Source organism: Rhinolophus sinicus, chromosome 12 (genome assembly GCF_057876585.1).
Source record: "Rhinolophus sinicus isolate RSI-liver-muscle chromosome 12, RSI-T2T, whole genome shotgun sequence".
Lineage (NCBI taxonomy): Eukaryota > Metazoa > Chordata > Mammalia > Chiroptera > Rhinolophidae > Rhinolophus > Rhinolophus sinicus.
This window is the reverse complement of record NC_142512.1, coordinates 9887115-9904612: the sequence shown is the minus strand read 5'-3', so window position 1 is coordinate 9904612 and position 17498 is coordinate 9887115. Positions and strand designations below refer to the sequence as shown.

At 39.0% G+C, this 17498-nt stretch overlaps 1 protein-coding gene across 3 annotated transcripts in view; it reads left to right on the top strand.

The window, feature by feature from the left end:
- Positions 1–17498, top strand: part of MYOCD (myocardin) — a 92251-nt gene that overhangs the window by 34980 nt on the left and 39773 nt on the right. For 2 of the 3 annotated variants that reach the window (XM_019755277.3, XM_019755276.3), the window contains exons 3-5: positions 8599–8654; positions 10131–10206; positions 13088–13249. In XM_019755277.3, coding sequence (XP_019610836.3) covers positions 8599–8654; positions 10131–10206; positions 13088–13249 — 294 coding nt within the window. Of the gene's footprint in view, positions 1–3499; positions 3544–8598; positions 8655–10130; positions 10207–13087; positions 13250–17498 lie in introns of all 3 variants that reach the window. The other variant, XM_019755279.3, reaches the window with a different exon arrangement.

The following is a 17498-nucleotide window of genomic DNA, read 5'->3' as shown; positions in this document are numbered from 1 at the left end:
GAGGGGCTAGAACCAGGACCTATCAGTCAGCTCAAGTTGCGTACAACCAATTTAAAGTTCAACCCATACGTTTAAATTTTCTGAGCCTGGGTCTTGTAGCTGGCATTTGGATGAGAATAAACTTATTTATTTATTTATTTATTGAGGTTAATGGGACTAAATCTCTGGGAATCAGTAAAAACACCTAATAAAGATAGGAATTAATGCTATGTTAGATTTTTTAAAACACACGTCTATGTAAGTTGTGTAAATAAAATGTCCATGTGTATAGTAGGATCCAATGGGGACATATTTTGTTATCTAGGATTTCCAGAATTGAATAATGTACATATTAACAAAATACTGCTTGACAGAAATTTTATATCCATAGTCCATTGTGTCATTAAGATAATTACTGGAACAAGTTCTATGAGTAAGGAAATTATTTTTTCCTTTTGATTTAGCAAAATGATCAAGGTTAATTAAGCATCATCTCTTTTCTTTAGTTTTGAGCCACTTCCTCTCATCTAGGCTTTCCAAAGTTGTAGATTCTGCTGTGGAAAAAGGTCAAAGCCACAGCAGGCACACACTGCAGGCCCAGCCTGGACAAACTGTGACTACTTAGCTCTTCTTAGAAAGCTAGATCTTGGAGGAATCTCTACCTGCCAAGAGATTGGGGGCAGGGAGGAGATGCAGCCCCTTCAACACAATCAGAGATTAAACATTTCGTCTAATGCTCTTCAGAGAAGCCTGTTTACTCACGCACCTAAGGGTACATGTATAAATGCAACCCATGGAGAGGGAACAGGAGACAACAGTCTCAAGGTCTTTTCAATTCCATCAAATGCAACACATTTCATTATAAACCAGACTACATGCAAGGTGATGAGCGAGATACTCAAGGCACAACAGTGAGCAAGACAGTCTTACAGGGAAACCCAAGATTTTAAGGGAAAAGATGACAAAAAACACACATAAGTATAATTCAATGTGGCCCTCGTTATGTTCCACAAGAGGGCTTTTGATTTCTTCATCCTATGATTTGAATTTTTTGAAACAGAATAAAAGAGAAAAGTAGAAGGAAGAGGATGCAATGGAAGGAAGAAAAGCTGATAAATCTTAGAGATCATCTAATTCCATGATTTTCAATTTTTTTTAATTGTTAAAGATATCTTATATTGTGTATGTATGCACTGGCTGAAACAGGGTAGGAAGCCTCTGCCCCCATTTATTCAGCACCCCCATCCCTTCTGGATACCCCCTGATTATCCTCCCCAGAGAGCTGGTTCTCTTCAAAATAGGGTTTGAAAATGCCTGACCTAGTTCGAACCCCATTGTCTTTAATGTTCATAAAACTGAGGCTGAGGAGGCCTAAGAGAATTTTCAAACATCCCACAGCCAGGTCCCAGTCTGGTTCTATTTTCTGCAGATTTGATTTGTGAGAATTTAAGTGCATGCACAATAACATTATTAATAAAAATCTTACTTTATTGATAATATTTTAAATAATTATAATCCTACCCCACATTTTAAAATGTCATAAATTGCCTAAAGTGAAAACTGATGACCCAGTGAATTGCCCTTATGTTATTATTGTATGGCACTACTGTTTTTAGCGGGTCAACAGAAACAACTGCTATCCTTTGGCAGAATTAGTCTTGAGTTTGACCTTAGGTTACGTCTCAGGGGCTTGTCCATTGCAAAAATGCAACCACCTCCTATTGTGCGTTGTGCCAGGGCTGAGGCCAGAGCTTGTGTGTTCTGCTCCCTAAACAGCTGAGCTCTTTTCTCAAATATTCAAAAGGAATCACTTGAACTTTTAAAGCACTTACTTAAGTTTCTACTATAAAGCATTCTGTGGCCAAAAAATTCAGCTGGAGATAGATGATAGACAGACAGACAGACAGACATAGATGATAGATGATGTAGGTATATGAAAAAAAAAAAAAAAAAAGACAAACCAATGGATTTTGAAGTGGCTTTAGGTATTACATCATAATCTTTGCTTCACCATGACCAAGATTTAATGAAGAATGCCACTGACTTAGCTATATGGCAGATCTCACTTCAACTGCATGCCAAATTGATGGTTACATCAATTGAAGGTTTCTCCCCCCACTGACTCCAGTGAACCAAACCATGTATAATTTTCAGTTGACTAGTGAAACGAGTCCAAATGGATTGCATTGAATTCCTTCCTTCTTTTTGGTCATGCATTCTGCAGGTTTTGAGGTTGCCGATGAGTAACACAGAGTCCACAGCAACTATGGACAAATTCTCTTTTATAATCCCCCTTAATCACTTCTCTTGAGCGTTTACTTATTTCTTATTTGTACACATTATGGGTTTAGGATTTCCCATCAGGTGCTTTGAATGAATTTAAAGGCATCATCCCTTGACTTTGAATCAAGAAGCGGGGAGGTGGTTCTGAGGCCAGCACTCAACCCCTAGAATAACTTCAACCAGTGGGAAAAGGGTTCTCAGGCCAGGAGCATGGGCCTCAGCCAGATTCTAAGATTGCTTTTACACTTATAATATCAATTGTGGAATTCACACTTTCAAAATAGTCATAAAATCTTAGTAACTATCTCCTTGAAGATAACTTAAGAAATATTTAAGAATTTATTGTTTGGAATTATTTCCAAGTTCTTATCTCTGAATCTCAAAATGGAGACTTCATATTGCCTACTTTGTCATCGTCAACTGGAAATCAAAGAGAATGGTTTCACTGCCCTTCCCTTCTTGGCTACAAGAGGACACCAAGGTTCCCTATTTTCTCATGTCTGTAGGACAGAGCACAAAGTGAGCCTCCTCGCTTTGTTGACCTATGGGGCTTGGATCTCTTCATTTCTCATGCAAATTTCTCACCTACAGTTCTTTTCCTCAGGCATCACTCTCATGCGTAAGATCTTAAATGACACCACTTTATTCCAATTACTTCAGAAGCCTCAGTGCAGAAGGATGGTCAGCTCTGTGGACTAGATGCAGTTAATGATCGTAGAGCAATTCAGTAAATATTTTGACCATCTGCTGTGAGAACAGCCCTGTAGAGCACAGAAGAATCAGACGTGAAGTCTGTTTCAAAGTGCTGATAGTCTAGAAGAGGCCGCAAATCACCCCTGCTTAATTGTTCCCATTAACAATATTGGATGTCACATCACTACACGGGAGTTGGTATCCGGAAGGATTGAAGGAAAGAAATTACTTTCTCTTTCCCTCTCCCTCTGCTATAAAAGTGAGGCTAATCTGTGTGAACCCAGGGAAGAGGAGGGAGCATTTAGCTTATTTTCCTAGAATGCAGAAAACAGGAGTAGAGAACTGAAATGGATTGTGTAGGACTCGGGGCAGGGGTGGGGGTGGGGCCCAGAGAGACTGACTGCTCCACAGAGACTCAGCGAAAGCCACCGCTGGCCAGGATGAAATGTCTGGGCAGCTTTGGTTCCATGATCTGATCAATGTAAATGAATTTAAAGATACAATGAGCTGTCTATGAATGGTGCTGCCTTTATTTGTTTTGCAGACTAATCCAAGCCACAACAGCCACATACTTACTGCAAAGCCTTGGTAAATCCCTGAATTCTGTGATACTCCACCTGCATAGCGAGAAGAATGACTGGGGCAATTCCCGTCCCACACCACATGCAGCTTCATGCTAGTTTTGAGAAGTTGACTGGGCAAAGCCGATCTTCCTTTTCTCAGTGCCTTCATTTGACTTGGCTTCTCCCTACAGCACCCTACCACACACTGTTGGCTGTTTGAGCAGACACGGCACAGGGGTTTTAATCTATCTGCCTCTTCCCTTCTTTCTAACCTCTCAAATTTGGAGATAAGAAAAGGCGCCCTAGATTTTCATGGCAAACCCATTTGGGTCAACAATCCTAATTTCCTTCTCTTCACCCTTTTTGCTTCAATTTTCTGGTTTCTTGTTCCTTAGAAACTAGTAAACCAATCATTACAGGCATACTTTGAGTTTGTCTCTGTACCCTTCTTCTGAGATTCGAAAGTGTTCACACACAAGGTGTGATCAAAAAATACGGTGAATGTTTAAATTAAAAAAATATATATTACAGTAAAAGACACATTGCCATTAATCCCCCTCAAAATACTCCTCCTCGTTTTGAACACACTTATCCCATGATTCTTGCCATTTTGAACCAGTTCTGGAAGTCTTCTTTCATGAGTGTCTTTACTTCATCCTCAATCATGACAACGCTCCGTATCACATATCGCTTCCGGTACAGCAATTTCTGTCAAATAAAAACATCACGGTGTGTCCTCATCCACCTTATTCACTGGATCTGGCACCATGCAACTTCTGGCTCTTTCTCAAAGTCAAAATGACCATGAAAGGAAAACGTTCGGGACATTAAGGCAGCCACAACAGCGCAACTAAAGACACTTACTGAAGAGGACGTCCAGAACTGCTTCAGAAAGTGGCAAGAATGGAATGGGACAAGTGTGTTCAAAGAGAGGGGGTGTATTTTGAGGGGGATTAAAGGCAATGTGTCTTTTACTGCAATAAATTCTTTTTATTTAAACATTCACCTTGCTTTTGGTCACACCAGATATGTTGTATCAACTTCTCCAATTGCACAAGCCAGGTCTTAAATATTACAGAGCTACCCTGGGAAAATGCACTCTGTTCAGACCCCTAAGATTATCTTTAGGTACTGAAGAGGCAATTTAGCCAACCTAAAGAGAGAATATAATTTCCAAAGCATTGTCACTTTTGCATGGTGTGTATCCCATTTGCTTAGAAGAAAAATACTCATGATCCAATTTGTCTATAAAAGCAAGGCAATGAGAGGACAAGCATTACTCAACGCATTTTATAAGTGGGAAACTGAGAGCACAGGAAAACTACCAGACTTATTCAAGATCATACCAAAAATAGATGGCAAAGCAAGGACAGAGCCCAAATGGATGGTTCCCAAAATTTCAGTCACCGAAGACTTTTTGAATTATACCCATCACTGCCATAGATCCTATGCTAGAAATAGTTTTGTTTTCCTCCCAAAGAACCCTACATACTCATATATAAATTATTAATCCATTTTTTGGATTAATTAATGGCACATAAATTTACCATCCAGTGCTTTATCATGAGAACAACCATCACTAAACCAAGTTGTTATGATTCTAGGCAGCAGTAGTGAAAAGTGACAGTTCCATTCACCCAAGGAGCTTTTTTCTGGGCAAATACCTTTTCCCCCCCAGCTTTTTGAAATACTGAAAATCACGCCTAGAAATCACTACTCCCTTTTTGAATTCCCAGATTCCCAAGGACCCCAAATCAGGACCCACTGGGCTTGTAAACTCCAGAGCAGTGTTCTCAAACTTGGGCATCAGAATCACTGGAGAACTTGTGAAAACACAGACCCCGGGGTCCCCCACAACTAGAGTTTTGGACTCTGTAGGTCTGGGGTGGGGCCCAAGAATTGGCATTTTTTGACAGGTTTCCAGGTGATGCTGCAGATGTTCTTCCGGGGGCCACACTTTGAGACCATTGCTCCAGTTGCTGCCCCAAGCCACTGGCTCTTTGATTCTGCCTCTTGATTCTCATCAGAAGTAGAACTGCCATGGACACCAGGCCCTCCACCCTGTGCTAGAGAGTCAGACCCCTCTCCTTAACTGATTTCTCTGTGCCCCAGGACCTATTCTCCTTCCTCTGGGCTCTTGTTGGAGGCACGAGATTAGAGTGCTGAGCAGGGGACTGCAGGAGGCCCGTTCTTATCTTGGGATCTTTTTCTGAACTCTAAGTAAGCAAATGTTTAGACACACATCTGACCCAAATTAGTTGGAGCTGCAGGGACAGAAATAGGAACAGCCCATTACTAAACTCTGGGGCGAGAACATGAATTCCCTTGTGAGAAGCAATTAATCGTCCTCCGAGGGGATGTGTGGTTGACTGAATGTACAAACATATTTTAATTTGAAATCACATTGACTTACATTTTTTAATTTACAAATTCAAGTTCCTTTTCAATCTTAAATGTCAGTGTCCCTTAAATACAAAATTTTGCCATTTGATCTTCCCAGGGATGGCAGCAAAAGAGATCCTTTATGTATTTTCCAAAAAGTCAACTTGGGGGCTGGTGCTTTGTGGGTTTGCTGGCCCTCAGGGGAGGTGGCCAAAACCCACATTCTCTGTAGTCACAGAAAAGGTGAATGTCAATCACAGCACCATGCGAGGATAGTTTTCGTCAGTGTGTGACCTCAAGCCAATGCCCCAATATAACATCCCTTAAACCATGAGGAGAATAGTGTGTGGTAAAATGCAGCGTGTGGACCTCTTTGGCTTTTTTCCCAAGCCCTTGCATAACGGACATAGCTTTTCCCACCCTTTGTGAGAAGGTTGCAGAACCCCTCTATGCTCCTGGCAATGGCGTACTGGACTATATGAATCATTTCACAGGGGAGTTGTTAACACCAAGAAGTGATGAATTATAGCTCTACAAACTAAGATACAGGAAATGCAATGTTTCTTAGAACAATTAATGAAAAGAATTAAAGAGCCTCAGGGACAAGAGAACCAGATAAATTCCTCCTAAGTCTTAAGCCCAATTAAAACCAATTGAGTTTGAAATGTAAGAGATATCTCAAGATACATTCATACTATTCCCTTAAGGGTTGCTTCTTAAGGAAAAGGATGTGTTATTCTTTTTAACCACTGAATAAGGCCACACTAACATCAATGTCTTTCTGGATTACGTAAGTGATTAAGCCACACCTATATATAATACCTATGAGACGAACGCCAGAGTGTAAGATACAAGTGAAGACCCATCAGTTCAGATTGTACAAATTCACCAGGGCCCACTGGACTTCAAGCAGACTTAAATAATTTTGTTGCCTGGGGAAACAGGAGTTGCTTTGAGAACTCCATCAGTATAAACCGCAACTGTGATCCAGTGCAGGAAAAGGCAAGCCTCCTTACTGAGGTTGGTGACCAGACCCAAATCAGAGAAAATAAATGAGCAACGCAGTGGAACTACTCATTGCTCCAGATGATTTCTCAGAGCCACGGAATGTGGACAAAAGGGGGATCAGGGAGACGGGCCATTCGAAATGGCAGGTTTTGCAAAGAAGTCCATTTTAAGAGTAGAAGTAACCAAGAGCAACTGGTGTTAGATCAATGGGAAATGTGATATTCAAGCAACATATTCAATTGCTTTTTTCCTATAAGAAGAGAAGCTTCTTAATCTCTGCTCCAAGTAAGGAGAAGGATGCTTGTCTAGTATACTTTGCACAAGGCAGCCAGCTGGAACTACATTGCATGTTCCTTTGGTCAACACTATTAATGTTGTGATGAGACAGGGAGATTTAGAGAGAATATGGTTAATACCTTCCCAAGCGGTGTCCTCAGTAGAGGATCACATGGTTGACCAGCTGCCAGGACTGCAGTGGAGTTTGCTCAATGTCCAGTATGCCCTTCTGAAAATTGCTCAAATTTAGCAAGATTTTAAGAATTGAATGACACACACACACACGCACACACACATACACACAGCCCCAAGTGCCAATCTGGCTAGAGACCCAGTCTTTTATGTTAGCCAAAGTTTAGAAGCATATTTCATTGCCTACAGCTTAAGAATGGACATCTGTTGGAGTAATAGTAAAACTCTGGATGGTGTGATTCATCAACTTGTCCAGACTTACAATTCAGAAAAGTATTCAGTGCAATTGTGTAACCTCTGATCCACCTCATCACTTATAATGAAAAGTGATTGTTTGTGGTTCCTGATTGACATTGTTCCAGAGCATCTGAAAAACTAATTAAAAAAAATATGTAGAATTTTGCTGAATGATGGTCTACTTCTGTGCTAAGTCAAAAGACTTTACTAAGTCATTGTGAAGAGGAGCTATGAGATAGTAAGGAGGAAGAACAGTAAACAGTGAAAGAATAGAGGCTGGCATTCAGTCCAGGTTATTTACAGGGGCTGTGTTCTATGACTGACTGGTGCCTGTGTCCACTGCTTGTTCATATTTTGAACATCACACTTTAAAAGAAGTTAGGTTGTCAGAGGACTTCGGATCCTGGCCCTAACTATGTGACCCGGGGCAAGTCAACCAATTTCTGTGGGCCTCAGTCTCTCTATTCTGTTCAGGGTTGGAGTTATATCTCACTATCTCCAAGATCCCTTTCAGCCTCCAAGTCTGATTCTGTGCTTCTGACTCAACACCCTTAGTTGCATGTTCCTACCAAGCAGCCACGTACCACAGTCAAGATACAATTCCCTTCCTACAATAATGTATCAAAGAAAGTATCACCCCAGTCTACATCTCCCCTTCCAACTAGGGTATTACTTCTGTCCCCAGTTTTCCAGAGGCACCTGTATTTCCTCAGGAACTTGGAATGCCCTGTTGCTGCCATCTCTCTTCCTGTCGCATCTGCCTCTGCTGTTCCTCCTGTTTTAGGCCTAAATTCCACCTTCCTCTGTATCCTGTGGCTTCAGGGAAGATGGTGTCCTCCAGGCCTTTGCTCTTCCATTGCTTGTGGCCTCGTAAAGGCGACCACATCCATCCTATGCACAGCTCAGCAAGCGCACCAGCAAATGCTGCCCGGCTGCCCAGAGCCCCAAGACCCATGCTGCTCATATCTTTGTCTCTCTGTTTCAGCCCTGAAAAGTCCAACTATATTCCATGAGCAAAGAAAACACTCGGATGGTGACAAGGTAATTTTTTGTGAACTGACCTTTTTCTGAACGTAGACTCTAGGGTATGGGTCTCTGCCGGCTAAGCTTTGGCTAAAGCAGGTAGAATTTCTACGGCAAACTGAATCAATTTGCCAGTTCCCTGCCCCCACATCATATAGACTCTTATACCTATGAACTGAAAACTGTGGAAATGGGATCAACTACTAGCTCTGAAACTGCTATTTTTTAGCTTAAAGAATGTCCCCAGTCTTTCTGACATTGGGGAGATCACTGCAAGTATATGGTAGAAGTCAAAGAGACTTGAAAAAGGGAAGTAAAGTTGGTTTGCAGGCTGCCTCACCTTTCATTACAGTTTTTTCTTAGCAACAAGCAGACTCTTTAAATGCAACTCAGTGGTAAGGTAGGGCCTGTGGATACAGAGCTTGTTTGCAGTTACTTAAGGCAAAAGGCATTGAGTTCATCTCTTTCTGTTTCTGGGTTTTTTTGTTGTTGTTGTTTTGGTTTGGTTTGGTTTTTTGGCATTTTGGGGGAAAATTGGCATATATTCTGCACCTTCAGCGTAAATCTCTGCCACCTGAACTTATCAATAATATAAGTACTGTTTAGCAAGCATCTGCACTGTAAATGACAAGGAAATGCAAGGAGGTGTCTTTTTCCTGGGATTTCTTTGTCTAAGAGTCCTAACCTTGCAACCAGTTGTGGGTAGAGAAAGGAGCAGAGCTCTGTAACTCTTCAGAGGTGCTCGTGATAGGCTGTGGTTTTTACTGCCTGGAAAATAACTATCTTTCATTGGAACTGGAGTTATCCCCAGACCCCTCTCAGGGGCCAAATAGGAGATTCAAGACTGTAAGATAAAAATGCAGAACTAGAGGTCAGGGACTTGAGGTCCAGCTGTGGCCCTGCCACAGCCCACCTCATCCCCTCAGACAGCTGCGTCACCAAGAAGACAGTGAGACTCAGTAAATGATCTGTCTCTAAGTATCCTTCCAACCCCATGATAGGTCGGACTCTGCAGGCTTTACATTTTCACTTGTCTTAAGAGAGAAGTCAAGTGACTAAAGGGGAGAAGAATATATGTTGTCATGTTATAGTAGATGGACGCAGGTTACGTTTCATCTTGAACCCTAGTTAATTATGTGGCAGTTTGAAAAGGCAATGGAATAGGATTGACTATGATACAAACAACTTAGTATCATCACAATTTTAGTAATATTTTACCAACATGTACCTGCCTGACCTTTAAGTTTATAGCTCTGATGTACATGCAAGCTTTTTACCTCTTTATCTTCTTTTTCCATCGTAAAATTACTAGAGAGGTTTTGGTAAGTCTGCCTGTATCAAAATGTAGCAGACCAGAGATATTTGCATGTTCCATTTGTCATACACAGAATGCTTTCCCCCTTTAAGAGAAATCGGGTTTCTTTGAAAGTTGAGACTAGGTGATTCACCTGTATGCGGTTGATAACAGAATTTATTCTATGTTTGTGCCCACAGACTGAAGACACCCTGAAGCGCAAGGTCAGAAACAGGCCCGACCGTGCAGACCTGGTTAATATGCACATACTCCAGGGTAAGGGTGCCCAAAGCAATACACCAGGATGCCCACCAAAGAGCGGGCCATTTGGTCAGAGTTCTTTGTTTCTCTACGGTTGCTGAGTCCTCTTAGAAAAGATCCTCTGCCATTAGAAAGTGGTACTTTTACATTTGTGACAACATGGATGGATCTTGAGAGTATAATGCTAAGCGAAATAAGTCAGACAGAAAAAGCAGAGAACCATATGATTTCACTGATATGTGGTATATAAACCAAAAACAACAAAAGAACAAGACAAAGAAAGTGGTACTTTTGAACATTTAGTCATTCTAGGCCATGTAGACTATCAAATTGGGAAACCACATAATGACTGAGAAGGTAACAGATTTTGGGTTTCAGTCTTAGGTGTGCCATTTCCTAACTCTCTCTGAGCACTTAGGGAATGTCCAACATACCAGGGGTGTCAAAAAAATGTATACATATGACTTGTATTCATCTTTTGTTATCGGTCTGTATTAGTATTACAATTTTAATACATTTTTTTCCTTTCTTAAAATGCATACACATTTTTTGACACCCTCTGTATATCAAATTCCTTTAAAAATGTGACCATCCTTTAGCCCAGTAATAAATTTCGAGTACAGGTGTACCTTGGAGATATTTCGGGTTCAGTTCCAAACCACCACAATAAAGCAAGTATTGCAGTAAAGTGAGTTGTAATCTTTCTGGTGGTGGAAGGTCTTGCCTTCAATTTGTAAAAACAACTTCTATGAAGTGAATTAAGCAAAGCATAATAAAATGAGATATGCTGTATTTCATCAAAAGGAAATAATCAGACATACAAAGATTTATGTACAATGATGCTTAATATGGAATTACCTTAGATGGTGAAAACATTGCAAACAGTGACATGTCCAACAATAGGGGACGGGCTGAATAAATTATGCATCAATCATATGATTGAATACCTTGCAACCACCGCAAATAAGGCTTTAGAAGAATAATGATTTAATAAGAAAAGGCTTACAAGGTGATGTTTAGTGGAAAAAAAATAAGGAAAACAAAACTGTACTTACAATCAACTTCAGGGAAGAAAAAAACATATACATGAACTGTATTTACAGTCAGATTCTGTGATAAAAAAAATATACCCCTACCAATAAATATAAATAATTAAGAAAGACACCGACCTATTAAAAACAGTTGATTTTAAGTGGAGAGTTTCCCGATGCTTTCATTGTCTTTTGTATACTTTTTTTTAGCATTTTCCACATTGATGACAAAAAGTACGTAGCAATAGTATAATCAAAAAAGCATAAGAAATGTTATTACATCATTACAGTCTTGAATTAAAATATCAGGAGGTGAACCACAGTGGCCTCCAGTTCAGGTGTGTCCCTCTAGTGATTCCGGTGGAATCCTGTCTTCTCTGCAGCAGCGATTGGAAATTAGCCCCCTGGAGCACCAAGGATCTGCTGGATACAAAATGACCAGTGCCCTTCAATTTTGAAGCAGCAAAATAAAATTAAGGGCCAATGTTTGTAACTGCTAGAGGCAGTCACAGTTAAAGGGACCTGTAAGAACAGGAGGCGTTAGGAAGCTTCATGCTGAGACCTGAAAGATGACTAGGACGTTGGGGTAGAGTGGGGTGTAGAATATAGAAAGCACCCCAGAGTGAGGAAACTAAGTAGCAAAGGTTCAAAGGTGAACTCAGTAGGACACAGGGACAGAAGGGAGAACACAAAGTCTGGGGATGGAGAATCTTAGGTCATGAAGGGGGTGGATTCAGTTTCTGGCAAGCTGACTGACAAAACAGGACCGGGAGACTTGGAAGGAGAAGAGCACCTTTCAGGGGGATGCAGGAAAGGAGTGTTCCTGAAGTTTAATCTCATGTTAAGCTTAATCAGAAAGATCCCTGAAGCAGGAGGCTCAGCTAGAAGCCATTGCAGTGACTCCAGGGGTGGTTCAGAGAGGATTTAGGCTTATGCACTCCCATTCTTTGGTCTGGAGTATTGATTTTTCCATCTCACATCAAGTGCTTTGCAAACACAGCTTGTAGACAAGTCTGACCAATTGCAACAATTAGATATCCCTAGACCTCTACTGTATGGAGATTTCGAGATCAGACACTAGACCTGGGTTAGGAGGTTGATAATAACAGAACAATGGGGTTGAGACGCTGGTCTATAAGTATCTCACCTTCTAAATTTGCAAAGTTGAGAATATAGCTGCAAACTCTTAAGGAATCTTAACTTCCAGGGCTGCCTTATAGCAACACGTGGGTAACTAGAGTCTCCTCCAAGTTCTTCCATGGAAATAAATCAGGACCTAATTGAAAGAAGAGCATAGGGGTGATTTGGGGCTCGGTTAGTGACCTTCTCACCCTCTAAATGATCAGAAACTGCCTGTTGGATAAATCCAATTTTTAAAATCTGTTTAATTAACGGTTTCAAAGGAATTTTTTTTCTTTTACCACTGACCAGGACATTTGAATCAGTCAGTATCACATTGACAAGTATAAAAGCCTTAAGAAATCATATTACTACAACTAATTATAATACTAGATAATATTTATTGTAGGCTCAGCCGGTGCCAGGGAACATACAGAGAGGATTTGCATCCAAATACTGTAGCTTAGGGACAGCAAGCTACAGCACTGGAATCTCCAAATTGCACTTTTTTTTTCCAAAAATCCTCGCAAAGCAAGTTTCTGTAACTTTTCTGTGTGCCTGAGTCTTCGTTTGCCTTTATTTGGAAGCATCTAGTCTTTGCTGCTAACCCTTGTGAAATTATGATGATTTCATTAAAAAATTATTAGGATGATAGAGCACAATGTGACACAATGGTTTAGTGACAGAAGCGAAAACACTAATAACTTCAAATTCTAGAACTGATCCTTGTAATTTCAACCCCGTAGCCTCCACTGCAGAGAGGTCCATTCCAACTGCTCAGATGAAGCTGAAAAGAGCCCGGCTCGCAGATGATCTCAATGAAAAAATCGCTCTCCGGCCAGGGCCGCTGGAGCTGGTGGAGAAGAACATACTCCCTGTTGATTCTGCTGTGAAAGAGGCCATAAAAGGTAGGAGAACAAACGGCATGCTGATGTCTGTGCTCTGAGATCTGAGGGCTGCCATGGCTCTGACATGCTGGGGCCCCTGGGTGTGAGGGCCTCTCCCTGGACAAGAGTCATGCCATGGGTGGCTGTCCCCATAACAAGAGGTCCTGGGAGTGAGGGACAAGTTCCCGTCCGCTCACCCTGCAAGGTCAAGTAAACATAGACCAATTTTGTCAAGTAGATTACGAACCTGATGACGTAATCCTCAAAATATCTCCTCTACAAGGTTCCATCCATCACTTAGGTGTCGTGGCCGTCTTAAGACTTCCTCCTTTAGAGGGAAAGAGATTGGTAGAGCAGAAAGAGCACTGGACCTGAATGAGAACACTGAACTCTCAGCCCAGTTTGGCTGCTATGTGTTGAGGCTTCCCCCAAGTCACATCACCGTTCTGAGGTGGAGATAACAATAGCCGCCCAGCTCATAGGTTCTTGGAGCGAAGTTCAGGTTATACAAGCATGTGAAAACTCTTTGACAATCCTCATGTGTGCTAAAAGGTTGAAGGATTAGGTTGGTGCCAAAAAAAATTGCAGTTTAAAACATTAAAAATGATTGCAAAAACCGCACTTACTTTTGCACCAACCTAATACATTTACTTTGGAGGAGACACAAACATTAATTCTACCATAAACTATACAAAATCATTTTGTAGCCTTTTTGAACAGTTGAGACCAAATGGACCCAACAACCTGAGCATACTGAATTCGTTCATAGAGGTGGTGGGAAGGAACCTGGGAAAACTATGGTAGAAGGAAGGAAGGGGAGCTTTACATTCCCATAGGCAAACTTATTTTCATCCAATTGTGCCCACAAAGAGCTCTGAGGATTATATATTTAATAAGCAATACACATCTAAATGTTTAACACATTGTCAAAAAGTATGTATCCACTACTAAGTTCATTTTATCAAACACTAAGTTCATGATTAAACTTACCATTTAGAGTATTATGCACATTCTAAAATCTTGCTCTCACCTAACCATCCAAAGGCCACATGAATTTTGTACTTGGAACCTGTAAATATGAAAATATCCACTCTAGGAGGGACAATATGCTAACCTGTCAGCGCCCACTACATACGTCATTATGACTTACCCTCTTCTTCAGTCTCTCCCATCACACTAATCATCCTGAGCTTTTGAATTTACACTAGCTTACTCAACCATGTACTATCTCCCTACTGACTCTGATAAGATCTAGAACAGGAAGAGATCTCCATCAGACATCTTTCGTCACTTTTTTAGACATTCTGCTCCATGCATGTAAATTTATTATTGATTTTTACATGATAAGCAAAAGATCTCATTTTAATTTACATACTTTGGTTTATGGTGAGATTTTTTTTCTCCCCATGATTTTGTGTCACTGGCAACTTGTGGTTACTCCTCTTTTTTCTACTGGGTATTTTCTTCCCTTACTACTTTGTAAAAGTCATATATACTATATGAAACACTCATCCTCCATCTGTCATAGGTATTGCACATCCTTTTACCAGTTTCTCCTTGGTCTTTTTGAGTGTGTGTAGAGTGTATTTTACCTATAGCAGGTTTTAATTTCTATATAGTTAAATCTATTAATCTTTTTCTTCATTGTTTCTGCAATTCATTACTTATTAAAAACATTTCTTAGCTCAGGAATATAGTTATTCACCTACACTGTCTTCTAACATTTATATACTTCATTTTTATGTTTCAGTCCTTAGTACGTATGAAATTATTTAAGTGCATGGTTTAAGAGAAAGGTCTAATTTTATTTTTCACAGTTTTATTGATGTATTTTACAATTCGTTTTAGTATCTGTCTTCACAAGTTTCTTTACATTGGTCTGATCTTTCTAATATTTTTTGGCTACTTTTACAAATATATGCTGGGTGAAATTTAAAATCAGCTTATCACATGCCAATTTCAATCTTGTTAGAATTTTGTTTGGAATTGCAGTGAATTTATAGATTACTTTATGGTGAATTCAAATGTTTAAAATACATTAATTATGAGGCAAAAATACAGTCTCTCTCCACCTACTTAAGTCTCCTTTCAGTTTCCATAGTATTAGTAAGGCTTTTTTTTTTTTAAGTCAATTATTGCTGACATATGGGAAACCTATTAATTCTGCACATTTATTTTGTAATTTTGAAGATTTTCTTAATAATGTCAATAGTTTCTCAGTTTACCTTAGATTGTCTAGGTGCACAATCATATTGTCTGCAAATAATGAAAATTTGCATCCTGATTCATTTTTATTTCTGCCTTGGTGCACTGGCTGATAACTCAAAAAGTAACATTACGGTTTTATTAGTATATTATATAATTAATGTAATTTTTAAAATTACATACAGAATATTCATAACATAAACTACATGTGATTTTCATGTTTTATTTATAAATTATACATTATATATTTGTATTTGTAAATTATATGAATTTTGTACAAATTATGTACAATTTATAAATTACAAATTATGTACAAATTATAAATTACAATATACCATCTTATAAAAATCAAGTTAAATATATTTTATTGCATGCAAAATATTTATATCATGTAGATGTATATCATATGTAAAATTACATGTATAAATTATACAAAGCACATATAATTTATATTATTTTATATTATGCAATAGATAATATTTTATTACATAGTTTAATAATTATTAATATAGTACATAGTAGAAAATTATTATTATTATTGTTACATTGCTGGTGCTTAAAAAGCAGTATTACATTTTTACATATATTATGTTTTTTGCTATGTTATGTTGGATGTTGATTATAACATTTATTTTTGTTTTTGTTTTTATCATAAATGGGAATTTTTCTAGTCATTGACCTCTATGTATGATATTAGCTTTTACTATGTAAGGAAGTATTTCTCTATCCTATTCCACTAAGAGTAATTTGTAAGATGAATGCTGTTTTTAAAATGCTTTCAATATGCATGAAAAGATGGTTACATGGGTTTTATTTTTTGACCTAGTAATGGGATATTGCTATCTTTCCAAATCACCTTGCATTTCTGGAAAAAATTCTACATAGATTTTTTTTTTCTAGAAATCATTAGTCTCTTATTTGAGATGTTTCTTCTCTTTCATTATTAGTTGCAATAAAGGTAGCTGCTAAGCAAACTACAAAATTTCAGCTGTTTCACAATAGAAGTGTATCTTATTCATAAACAGTCCAGAGAGGGTTTTTCTCAATGGCAACTCTTTCAAGCACAACAGTCCCCATGCAGTCTTACTGCTCCACCATCCCCTAGGACAGGGATGGCAAAGTTTTTCTTAAAGGGCCAGATAGTAAAGAAGCCAAGCTATCTAAGCTGTCTGTCACAACTACCCAGTTCAGGTGTTGTAGTATGAAAGACGCCATAGGCAATAAATAAAAACATGGATATGGCTGTGTCCTAATAAAACTTTATTTACAAAAAGACAGCAGGATCACAGGCCATTTGCCAACCTGTGTGCTGGAGTCCCATCATCCTATGAAGTGAGGGGGAAAGAAAGAATAAAAAGGCCCACACACATATTTAAAAAGCCTCAACTTAGAAACGAACACATCACTTCCGCTCAAATTCCATTGTGAAAATAGTACATATGGCGGGAAAAGTTATTTCCTAGCTGAACAGTAATTTCCCAGCAATCTTGCTGTACAAGGGAAGAAGGAACATAAATTTTGATGAATAGTGTCCTCTCTGCTACAATGTTCATAAATAATATTGGTCTATGTGGTTGTTTTGTATTTCTCAGGTTTAAGTGTCAAGGCTATGTGCAATCCACAAAATAAGTTATAATTACCTTTCCATATCTTTCATGTTTGGCAAATATTTGAATATGTCCACAATAATCAGTTGCTTGAAAACATTGCCTATTAAAATCATAGAGGCTCAGTACTTTTCTTAGGAGTAGTTCTTTGATAGCTTTTCTTCAGTTTTGTCCATAGTTATTTGTGTATTCAAATTTTATCCTTAAGGTAATTTGTACAATTTACGTTTTTCTAAAAGTTCTCGTTATCCCTCTGAATTTCAAGGTTATTAGCCTAAAGTTATATAAAGTTTGGCTTACAATTGTTCTAAGCATCTCTGAAACTTATATTGCGGGTTTTTTTTTCATTGCAAATGTTGTAATTCCTATAGTTTCTCCTTCCTGCCTCTCTTTTGCATTACACTTGATAGAAGTCTTTCTATTTTATTGGTCATTATTACAAAGAAGCAGTTCATGAA